At 35.8% G+C, this 13,053-nt stretch overlaps 1 protein-coding gene across 1 annotated transcript in view; it reads left to right on the top strand.

Annotated features, from left to right (window-relative positions):
• The window catches only part of LOC111045057 (fat-like cadherin-related tumor suppressor homolog), a 763,395-nt gene that overhangs the window by 735,840 nt on the left and 14,502 nt on the right, over window positions 1-13,053 (top strand). The window contains 7 exon segments of the mRNA XM_039439274.1: window positions 493-753; window positions 1,906-2,076; window positions 3,948-4,178; window positions 5,367-5,753; window positions 9,402-9,754; window positions 10,909-11,052; window positions 11,812-12,756. Coding sequence (XP_039295208.1) covers window positions 493-753; window positions 1,906-2,076; window positions 3,948-4,178; window positions 5,367-5,753; window positions 9,402-9,754; window positions 10,909-11,052; window positions 11,812-12,756 — 2,492 coding nt within the window.

The raw sequence follows: 13,053 nt of genomic DNA, 5'->3' as shown, positions 1-13,053 counted from the left end.
TGATAAAACAAATAAAAGTAATAAATAGATAAATAATAACAGAATTTTATTTTTCATCAGATATAAAATACAAAAGCAATTAAGAGATGATTATTAAAAAATTAAAATTAAGATGATTTCATAATGTAGAATACTGTCTTCTTAGTATTAAATACTATCTTCTTCAGCATTCAAAGTATAATCGGAATAAAAACATTTTCTTATCAAATTCCTATTATCTGAATTAAGATTAAGATAGATTACATGATAAGAATTTAAAAATTTGTGATTAAATTTTCATGTTTGTTGAACAATGATGTTCTAGCTTTGTTTACAAATTCAATACGAACCTTCTTGTGTGTTTTTTGACTCCATTCTGAGTTAAGCTTACTTGATTATTGAAGTATGCATCTTTTCTTTTTAAGTGCTCGTGTATATAGCAAAGTTATTATTTGACTAGAAAAATACCAAATATTCAAGTTTTCTAACCTCTTACTTTTTCTCTTTCCCCAGTGAACGAAGACGCCCTCCCAGGCACAGTGGTAGTCCAGGTATCGGTGAACGACCTTGACCGCGAGGTGAGTTCGCCGGTGGAGTTCCACGTGACCGCGGGTGACCGCCACGCGCAGTTCGCGGTCAGGGCGACCGGAGAGGTGTACGTCGCCCGCCAGCTGGATCGCGAACAGCAGGACAGCTATCATCTCACTGTGCTTGCCACTGATGGAAAGTTTGTGGCCCTAGCTTCCCTCCAGGTCGATATACTAGATGCTAATGGTGAGTTGGTTATCAGTTTGGTCCATTTGTTAGTTATAAGTTAGTCTCATTCATATCTCTCCTATTATTAATTTTTGAAATTTTAAAAATTATTCATTTTTTGTACTCAGCTTTGAATATGAGTCCACTAACTTACTTACACTCTAATTGATGTAACATTAGACTTGTAACACATTGATTCTCAAAATTCCAATGTAAACTCATAATTGTTCACATCAATTATAGTCTACATTCTATATATCCTAATAGCCTATATCAAATAGAGTACAGTGCGAGCTTATGATTTTGGCGTGTACTGGACCGAAAACAGCAACAATTGAAAACACTTAAATCATTACATATTATAGTTTTTATTGTGATATTTCTTGATAATAAATAAACCACAAGGAAATGTTTTTAACCACTTTTTATTTATTTTTACTCTATAATAAAATGAAAGAACCAGGTTTCCTTTGTGTTTTATTCAACATTTATTTCCAAATGTTTTTTTTTAATTAAGGTTAAAAGCTGTTTGTGCGAATGCCTGTTGTTTTCACCTGCATTGTATCAATATTTTCTATTAATAGATAATTAAATAAAAAAATTGCGTATCTTTCGAGTGCTATTTGCATTTTCTCATTGAAATTATCGAATAAAAATTTAAAAAAAACAGCATTAGTTTTATTTCTGGGTCACTAGAGTTACTACTCCTCAGAGTTACTAGTTTTCCATCTCTAATCAGTTGATCCAACCTCTTCCAAGTCTTCATTAATTCATTCTGTGGTGTGTGGTGTTGTGAGGATGATGTTGTGATAGATACATATTGAATCATTATAGAGATACATTGTGATATCCATATTGAATGCAAACTGTTAATATGTTTTTTCTACTGATTTTGTAAAAATGTGATTCTTATTTTGTTGAATATCAAATATAAATATGTACATGTATTGTATGCCAAGTGGAAATAAACGAATTGAATTGAATTGAATTGAAAACTGTTTGATTTTGTCAATATCGCACTACTTCATTAAAACAACTCGAGATACTAGTTTCGTTTGTTGGAGCTCTACGATAAGTCATTAGTTGTCGACCAATTAAAAATTAAAAAAAAAATTAAACTAATTGAAAAAAATCAACTAAAAATTAATTTATTTTGTTACTTTTTCGCAGATCAACAACCGTACTGCCTGAGATACAGGTATCAGGAGATGATTTCGGAGGGTGTGTCACCTGGTACATATGTGTTGACTGTTCTGGCCACTGATGCTGACCTTGAACCGAAGCTCAGGTTTTATCTTACTGGAAACTCGGCTGATCATTTCTCCCTCGATAGAGCTTCAGGTAAACTATCAACAATACTATACGTATTTGATAACGATTGATCATATTGTTTTCATTAAATTATATCATAGGGGAAATATAGCATGATATAGGCATGGTCAATCTATAGTGTAACAAAATCTATAGTATAACAAAATCTATAGTGTAACAAATCTATAGTGTAACAAAATCTATAGTGTAACAAAATCTATAATGTAACAAAATCTATAGTGTAACAATCTATAGTGTAACAATCTACAGTCATAGAGAAACAATAGCTTGAGTAGATATCCAATGGTATAGGGCGTTTATGTCGCAACTTTTACTGTTATCTCAAGCCGATAGTCCACGTATTTCTTTCCCAAAAAGGTGTGTGACGCTGGTAGTCTCTCATACTGTGCCGTTCATACACTCTCACCTCAACAAAACAGTAAAAATCTACAAGTAATCGGATTGAGATAACAATACAAGTTGCGACATAAACGCCCTATACCATGGGATATCTACTTACGCTATTGTTTCTCTATGCTACAGTGTACCTAGTTTATCCAATCTAGAGAACTATAGATGGCCATGGTATAGGGTGTTTATGTTCCAAATTTCACTGTTAACTGAATCTGATAATCCAAGTAGTTCGTTTTCGTGAAGCTATGTGCGACGTTGGTAAGCTCTCATACTATGCCGTTCTCACACTCTCATCCGGCCGAAACAGTAATAAGCTTCAAATTATTCGGAACATATCTTCTTGTGCTACATTTTCTCTATGATTATATGTTGTTATTTTCACTCGGTTGAAAAATAGGAAACATTTTAGAATCAAACGTAAAACTAGTCCCGGCTGATATGTCGTGAATGGCTCAAATTATATGGTTAAAATTATAAAAATACAAATTAAAATTTAAATGACTTTAATCATATAAATTCGGCTCAAATTAGGCATATGCATATTCAGGCTATGTGCTATGTGGGATATTCCTGTAACAGACTCCCACCAAAAAAATGCCATTCGAATTTAGTTTTCATGTAGAATCAAAGCATGATAATGAACTTCGTTACTCATGCGTTCAACAGAAATATAATTGATATATTTTTGAATTTATTAATTTATTTTTAGTTCAATATTATTGGAATTATTAAGCTTTCAAGTGTCTTACACCATTAAGAATCAAAGCATGATAATGAACTTCATTACTCATGCGTTCAACAGAAATATAATTAATATATTTTTGAATTTATTCATTTATTTTTAGTTCAATATTATTGAAATTATTAAGCTTTCAAGTGTCTAACACCATTAAACAATTTTTCTAACAACATTACTAAATTCAAAATTGTTATCACTTATTGTCAATAAATTATTTTCAAGGAGTATTCTCGGACAAGAAATGTGCAGTGCGTGACATACACTTAACCTTTTGGACTTCATTACCATTAAAATTTGAGAGTATTCCTACAAGGACTGCTCCTACTATTTCCCACTATTCCTACTGTTTGAGAGTATTCCTACTATATTCGTACAAGCTAAGCTAAGTCTTCCCCTTTCAGACTATGATATCTATCATCTATATAATATAATAAAGTAAAGAATTGGCTTATACACGTAAGGGATAGGAAATTCACATATGACGCATCATTATGTCTGAACTACTGGACTGATTAACTTGAAATTTTACATAATATAGATTCTTAATTTACCGAGGATGGTTATAGGCCTATTTCAAATCATTCAAGATTTCAGTAGGTCAAGTTTTTAATTAGTCCCTCACGGAGCACTAGTTACAGATAATTGCAATTTAGTAATTGTATTTAATTTGCACATGTACGAAGTCGGAACAATCAATATTTTTGTATCAATTTTCGAATTTTCTTTTTATCAATTATTTGCTTTGTAGGTGAACTGAAAACAGCCCGTCTGCTAGACAGAGAGCAGATAGCGCGCTACCAACTGACTGCGCATGTGCAAGACAAGGACTGGGAGTGTCTCTCTCACATCGAGATCATCCTGTCAGATCTTAACGATAACACGCCCACTTTTGCCAACCGCAACTACACTGCCACTTTGCCCGAGGACTCGCAGATCGGAACACTGGTCACCAAGATGCATGCTACCGATAACGATATTGGTAAGTGGAAGAGAGATGTTTTCCATCACTCTTATTCCTCATTTCCTCCATTTATCATCCATCATTTCTCCACTCTACTCTTTCCTTTTTCACGTTTTGGGTTAAGTGGAAAAGGGTGCGCTCATTACCTGTTAAATTTGAATTACGATCAAATGCCACGAGAACCAATCAGAGAAGGATTTTTTGAAAGAAAGGCTCGAGAACAAATCTAGTTGGTTCTCTGAGAATCACTCAGAGAAGGCTTTTTGAGAAGAAGACTTCTCTGATGATTGGTTATAATGAAATTTGATCGCGGTTGAAATTTGTCAGGCTTTAATTGAATATGATTCATAACTCATCAATTTTTTGCAATCAAAATTTTAACAACCTAATAGACACTTGGCTTATATTCACTGAATATTATAAATGGTCAGTTGGATTCTTTGATTTTACTATACTTTGTTCTGTAGGTTTGAGATCATTTTAGGAGGATCTTAATTTTGTTTAGTTCAATTCCATTTTCAATTTAATATAATAATGATCTAGTTCGCCAACAACGATTAGATGGGCTCATTATCTCGATGGATGAATTTTTGTAGTTTCGTGAATGAGTTGGAATTTAATTTGAGCTGAAATTCAAAATCTATTATTATTTATTATTAATGTAAATCACTATTTATATTATTATCCCACCAGTATCATTGTCTATATTTACATCGATGTAATTTCCACCAGGGATTATTCATGTCTTATATTTTTAAGACATAATTTATGTACAGTACCTGATTTCTCTGTGTTCATTTTATGTTTTTCTATGACGCTATTCAACTGTTTTAATGTGAAAATGCTGTGTTTATTTATTGGTTATAGCAAACAATTTGTGTGTTGATATGTTTATATGTATGTATCATATATGTAGGCTACGTATATATGAATATGTGTCATGTGTATATTTTCTTATTGAAAGTAATGTTTCCATGCATTTTTTTGACAATTCTCATACTCTGTTGAGAGTTTCTGAGAAGATATTAAAACAAACAAACAATACAATAGTCAGAAAAGAAAAAAAGATGATTGCCTAAAACTTCTTCTATTTCAAAATCTCCTCTCAAATCGTCCAAATATTATGTAGGCTATGTCCATTTCGATCTCTTCACCAAATTATTAATCTTGTAAACAAGTGTTGAATAAATATATTATCTTATCCAGGCATGAACCGCAAAATCCGCTACTACCTTTTGGACTCGGCTGACGGCCACTTCACCATCGCCTCAGACTCGGGTATCATCACACTGGCCAAGCCACTCGACCGCGAGACGCAGGCCTCCTACAACCTGACCGTGAAGGCGGTCGACCAGGGCTCGCCGCCACTGTGGAGCATCACGGCCCTCACCGTCATTGTGTTGGACGTCAACGACAATCCGCCCGAATTCGTGTCGCGGTCCTACAACGCCATCGTCCCCGAGAGCACGGCTGTCAACACGGAGGTCGCGCACCTGTTGGCAACGTCGCTTGACACCGGCATCAATGCGCAGATTGTCTACTCGATCATCGGCGGAAATGAGCATGGCAAGTTCTACATCGATCAGAACACAGGTGAGTGCTTTTTCAAACTCTATTACATTAATTGTTCATTATTTCAGATTGAAAATCATTTCAGATGTGTGATTGCAGTACAGCACTTCAATATCTATACATTTGATCGGATTGATCCATGCATTTAAGTCCCATGGGTGCGAGGGGGGCATAGCTTTATAGTTTTGGAGATCTTCCTGTGGCCTCTAGTTTGTCCTATGACTGATTTTGAGGAGAATTTTTCCAAGAAACAAGCAGTATTGGCTGTGCCTTTTTTGTCATTTGCAGCTTCAATATAGGTTTTTATATATATCATTACTAGTAGTTCTGCGAACAGTAGACCTCGCGCTCAGTAAGTTACATTGACCTGTTGTTATGTTTTCTCAAAAATTAATAAATTATTTATCAATTTAAAATGTCTAGAAAAAATCCTAAATAAATATAGAGCTTTCTGTCCTATCGTACCGTGACGTGTCGTCCCGGAATGTGAGTGTGAGCGCTGTTATCAGGTCTGGCTGCAACTGTCTACAACGTTGATGGAAAGATACAATTTTCAAGATGTTCGATGTTTTTGAACGGGTAGTATTATAGTCAACTGTCTACTAACGTTGATGGAAAGATAAATTTTCAAGATGTTAAATGTTTTTGAACGGGTAGTATTATAGTCCACTAGAAAGCTGATTTATGATGAATAATTCTATAGTCTGATTTTTACGGTAATATTGGCGTATGAAGGAGGCTCCTTTTTCCTTTTATATTATCCTTGAAATGCAAAATTTCCAAAAACCTTGTATATACGTCGACGCGCAATTTAAAAAGGAACATACCTGTCAAATTTCATGAAAATCTATTACCGCGTTTTGCCGTAAATGCGCAACATAAAAACATATAAACATTTAATCATTAAGAAAAATGCCAAACCGTCGACTTGAATCTTAGACCTCACTTCGCTCGGTCAACTATACATCTATCTATTGATTTATTACAATTATCGTTGGGCGTCTCTATAAAGGTTCTATTGTCTAAATAGTTATGACATTTTGTCATGAATCGAGTGAATAAAATCGCGTAATATAGAATCAACATCAGAGAAACCATAGTAACTAGGATTGTGACAAGATCGCAGAACAGTGCTTCAATAGAACACAGAGATCTGTACATTTTTATTGATCAATACAACACAGAATTTTAAGGCTTCATAAAGGTTTTATTGAATTATAATTGTTAATAATATGTTATCATGAATCGAATGAACAAAATCGCATAATATAGAATCAACATCAGAGAAACCATAGTAACTAGGCTTGTGACAAGATCGCAGTACATTTACTCCATTACAACATAGTATCTGTACATTCAGATATCAATACAACACAGAATTTCTTATAATGAAGATTGCCATTTTTTTAGAATAGTAAGGCTCAAGGTTGAAACATTCATGGGGAACATGATCAAATAGTTGTGAACCGTATTTAGGTCAACATACCGCACCATATTTTTCATCGGCAATAACAGTTTCCATGAGTTGTAGCTGTTTTCACACTTACCTATTTCCGGCCGATTTTTATTGTCTCAACACTCAGAGTGACCTCCAATTCGCTTATTCTCACCTGACTTAAATTTTATTTTATAATTAACTAGTAGTTCTGTGAACAGTAGACCTCACGCAGTATTCTCATCCAAAAGTACCTGATTGAAACTATAGACCTTATGAAAATACAGCAATAGACTGGCTTCTCCACACATCTGTGTAATCACTTGTCAGCTGATTTATGATGAATAATTATTCTATAGTTTGATTTTTACTCAATATTGGCGTATGAAGGAGGCTCCTTTTTTCTTTTATATTATCCTTGAAATGCAGAATTTCCAAAAACCTTGTATATACGTCGACGCGCAATTAAAAAAGGAACATACCTGTCAAATATCATAAAAATCTATCACTGCGTTTCACCGTAAATGCGCAACATATAAACATTTGAGAGAAATGCCAAACCGTCGACTTGAATCTTAGACCTCACTTCGCTCGGTTAATTAAATGAGTCTCATCAATCCTCTCTAATTCAACATATTATTGGCTTCCCTTTAAGTAGGTTGAAACCCAAGTCTGCTCTTTCCCATGCACCTAAAAAGTGTTTCCAACAAAGCATCATGATGGACACTGTCAAAAGCACGTGTCAGATCTGGAATAGTATATTTCGCACCTAGAGCAGAAAATGAGATTTTTCCAGCTCGAAATCGGTTTTCAAGTCCGAGGCCGTAGGCCAGGACTAGAAAAGATTGAGAGCTGGAAAAACATTTTTGCCCGTGGTGCGAACGATATTTTTCGCCACACTACAGGTATTGCTGACAAAATAAATAAAGAATACTCGTTAAGCTATCGTACCTATCTCTTGATTTTAGTGGTAGAAGATTTGCAGTCAGGATTTCAGATTCTTTTAAAATTTCACTTGGAATACCACAGTCATCTTCAAGCATTTTTTAAAATTCGGAATGCACTAATCAACAATAAATAATTGAATAAAACTGGTTGCGAAGCGAATGAAAAGAATGGAAAGAGACAACTTTCTGGCCTAGACCGGAAAAGAAACCCTTTTCTGACGTCGTCTGCAAACAAGGTCTTTCAGATCTACGTAGGGACTGGAAAACAGCTGCTTTCTGTGCAGTGTGGCGAAAAATAGTATTCCTATCACTTTATCGCACCCATCTATTGGAACCTATAAAATCCACTCCTGCCGTGATAATCTATTTGTTTAACCGAAAACAAGCTACATAGGTTTGAGCTATAGGCAATACCCACCCACCCTACTCAAGCCAATTTCAAACATTTCATAGCAAAGTCTATTTTTTTTTGACTATCAAATATGGGATGGCATAATAGTAGGTTAATTTCCGAAATAAATTATATTTATTTATATTATTGTAGTAAATTTCATATATAGTATTTTTTAATATTATGTACATTTTATTGATTAGATTGCTTGTTTGTATAATATTATTATTATTAGTCGTAGAGCTCCCGAAGTGGAAGACGCTGAGTAAAATCATGATCATCGATTTTTATTAGACTTGGCGGTTTTCTTGTTCGCCCACCAGCTTTTCATTCTCTGAGAAAAAGCAGCTTTTCTTTCTTCACTTCATCCTGTGCCAACTCTTGGTGCTTTTATCTCTGGAATAATTTCCCATTTGTTCACTTTTGTTTTGAAATTATTTCTATTTTTAATTTCATCATCAGTAATTCCTGCCAAAACTAGATCTTTCTCAACATTCCTAATCCATTCTCCTCCATAGGCAAGCGAAGCTACATATTTTACTATTTTTTTGTGATTCTATGGTCAGGGAGCCTCATGATATTATGACCATAGAATTTTAGACGTCTTTTTCTCATGTCTGTTACAATATTTGAATGTTGCTCAACTGTGCTATTTTTCTGTAATCTATAACCATTCTCAGTTAATCTCGTACCTAGAATTTTTCTAATTTTTTTCCTTTCTTCTTTCTTCAAATTTTCATTATCTATTATTTATTATTTTTATAACTAAAATTCAAATTAAATGCTGTATTTCACCCCGAATTCCATCTGTATACCGTTTATTATTATCATTGTCTATACTAATAAGGAATGGAATCTCTCCAGTGGAAATTTAAATTGAATCATTTATTTTGTAGGTGTGATAACAATATCCCAACAATTGGACTACGAACGCGCTCACGACTACCTACTAACAGTACAGGCGACCGATCTGGGAACACCGCCACTCAGCAACCAGGCCCTCGTCAATGTAACAGTTACCGACAGTAACGACAACCAACCGATATTCACACAACAGTCGTACTCGGCACGGGTATCCGAGGATATCCCCATCGGTGACTCGGTGATTCAAGTAACTGCTACCGACCTGGACAGCGGAAAGAACGGGGAAGTCAGTTACCACATTGAACGGGGTGACAGGCATCAGCAGTTCTACATTGATCCCAGCACTGGAACTATTTCGGTGGCTAGGCCTCTTGATCGGGAGATGGTGAGTGCTTTTACTCAATATTTATATTATTTTTTTTTTTTGCTGAGTATGACATGAGCTCCAAGCTTGTGCGTGGGTAATGATGATGGGCAATGAGAGGTGAATGAACCTACAGTTTTAGGTGGGTTCCGAACCACCGTGAAGCGATTTTAAAACTCATGAATCATATTCAGAGGAGTTGCCTCAACAGAAAAATTAATGGAATTCACTCACTGTATTTTCAATTAATTAATTGAGTACGTTCTGGGAGGACCAGATCCACTGCCTCTGGTGCACCACAAAATGGCTGCCGAATCAGATTTTTACGGTGCACCGTTAGTGTTCCCATGGGATGGCTGACATAAACCGATCCATGCAGTTTGGTGCACTTTTTGAATCTATTTTATTCTGTGTAAACACTGGAGCTTGTTTGGTTTCACACAAAAGTAGGTTATGTCTTACAAATAACAAACATTAGATGATGTTTTACGAAGCCATTTACTAGTAAAAATAGAAACTATTCAAGACTAGGAATGAGAATAACAATCAATTAATAAAACATATTTTATTATACTGATATATTATTCATAATTATTATATATGAATCAACCTTTCAGCTGATTATTTTGGTATGACTATTCTATTAAAATAAGTTATGTATGTGCTCATTACACGATCTATCCAAAAATGACTTTGCGTTGATTGAGAAATTGTAAATATTAACGGTTCATTATTGTTGATAATACAAATAATAAACTTATTCGCCAATAATGAATGAAATTCCCCGTTCTCTAAAATGCGATATAATATATTTTCAAAAGAATAAATTACCTCGTATTTGCTTTGATCCTCCATTTTAACTTTTACCTTTCTCGTGAGTGTCCACTGTTCACTTCAGATGCTCATATGACAGCAGCAGACGCTCAAACTTTCGGCCAATAGGAGCTCTCGGGTTCCGGTTAGTCTTTTGTGCATCATATTTTTGACCGGTGCATGAATAATTCTCCACCGGTGCTGGATAATCAAAGATGGCGACCGGTTGAACTGTCAAAAGCTCCCATGTTCATCTGCCCCGGTGCACCAGGGGCAGTGGATCTGGTCCTCCCAGAACGTACTCATAACTTTTGATAAGCTATTATTCATATTATTTCTGATGAGTTATTCAACTTTTGCAGGTTTCCAGCTATGTTCTGCAAATTCGGGCCACCGACAATGGAATTCCTCGAGTATCGAATCTCGCCATGGTCAACATCGATGTTCTTGACATCAACGATAATCCGCCTCTCTTCCTCCAACCCAACTACACTGCCATTGTTCAGGTGAGTATCATTTTATATTTCATTATAATACAACAATCTATATAGTCAATTTCCACAAATAATGATTTTCAAGACAGATAAGTAAGTTCTTCAAGAGCTTACCATTTTAACTTACATTTCTTCAAGGATGAGCCTGAAGAACTATTGAAGGCTTAGGCCTACAACTCTTTTTTCGAAGCTCTTCTATGGTTTGAGTCCAATATCATTGACGTTTTACAATCACATTCTTTCTTAAATCAAGTTCCGAAATAGTTTTTCAATTCCCGGAACTTTCAAAACTCCGTTTTTATGAGTTGAGATTGTATTTTACACTAGTGAACTGTTGTGTTATGTTTTGTCATGTAAAATATATATCTCATTAGTGTGAGAATAATAAATTAATCTTCACCAACTATTTGCTCATATTTGTTGACAATTTATGTTTCATTCATATTGTAGTATGTGACTCATCTACAAAGTTGTTGGTTGTTTTATTCAATTTTGATTATTTTTGAAATGAAATAATACTTTTGTGTTGAAACTCACCTTTCTTTTTAGGGCTACTGACGTTATTGAAGCACAATGACGTTACCAAGTACCTTTTTTATTTTATTTATTTACAGAGGAAACCTCCTAGAAATATTTTAAGCCTTTATGATCAAAACACAACTGGTTTCAACTCTCCAAGAGTCATTCACAAGTAGTGTTGGATGTATTGTTTTGTTTCTTTTCATTTGATTTTGAATGCGTTTCTAACATTTATTTCGAAATATATTGCAGGAGGACAAAAAACCAGGCTGGGGCGTGACCAAGCTGACCGTTTCGGACGCAGACATCGCTCCGAACGGGGCACCCTACACGTTCGAGATCCTTTCCGGTGACCTGGGAGGCACCTTCCGTGTGGAACCGGACGGTATGGTGCGAACGGCCGCCAAACTCAACTACAAACTGCAATCTACCTACCTGCTACATATACGTGTTTTTGATAATGGATCTCCTATACTGTATTCCGATACTTGGTTATTGGTGAAGGTGATAGAGGAGTCACAGTTTCCACCATCCGTTTCACCCTTGGATATTTGGGTGGGGTCGTACTTGGACCGCTGGCCTGGTGGGGAGTTGGGTAGGGTACATGCTACAGATCCTGACCAGTATGACACGTTAACCTTCGGTTTAGCGACAAAAACCCCGTTATTTACCATCAACCCTGTAGACGGCGTGTTAACCGCTGAACCAGGTTTAGACACCGGTCGTTACAACCTCAACGTAACCGTGACCGACGGAAAATACACGTCCCACGCCAACGTACGTGTAACAGTGGACGCGTTATGGGACGACCAGCTACGGGAGGCTTACAGTATCCGGTTGAATGGTGTAACACCCCATAACTTCATCCTTAGCCAACGGAAAGGTCTCCTACGTGCTCTAAAATCTACCCTCCTCAAGGATACGTCACTGATCAGTGTGCAGGAGGCGAAACACGGGTACCTGGATGTGTTGCTGACTATAAAGGGTGGGGTGGAAGTGGAGCTGTTCAATGCAGCGTTGCAGAGTATAGGACTGAACGGCGTGGTGTTGAATTGTGAGTGCCTTAATGAAGCGGTCTGTCGACAGAGGATTCAGTTGGAGTCTGATCGCATCCTGACGTTCGCTACGGATGTGACCAGTTTTGTAGCTCCGCTCATACGCATGATCTGTACTGCGCCTGTAAACTGGGGTATGCTGGTGAGTAAATCAATCAATCAATCAATCATCAATTTCATTCAATTCAACACAAAATACACTAAAAAAATCAAAATACAGAAGCATTTCCGTGGAATATGATGTTTATTTCTCTGAAATATTTACAAATAGTTCAGTATTGAATACAATATGAAGAGGTAAAACTCTGCAATCTCTCTGTGTATATATCAATGATTGGAATATGTTCTACATAGCAGAGGTGTGAGAAGAAGATTAAGAGATTCAATAATAAAATCAGCACCTGTTTAAAATTGGTTTGTTTTCCTTGTCTGTCTTCGA

This window comes from Nilaparvata lugens, chromosome 12, assembly GCF_014356525.2.
Source record: "Nilaparvata lugens isolate BPH chromosome 12, ASM1435652v1, whole genome shotgun sequence".
Classification (NCBI taxonomy): domain Eukaryota; kingdom Metazoa; phylum Arthropoda; class Insecta; order Hemiptera; family Delphacidae; genus Nilaparvata; species Nilaparvata lugens.
This window is presented reverse-complemented; position numbering and strand designations above follow the sequence as displayed.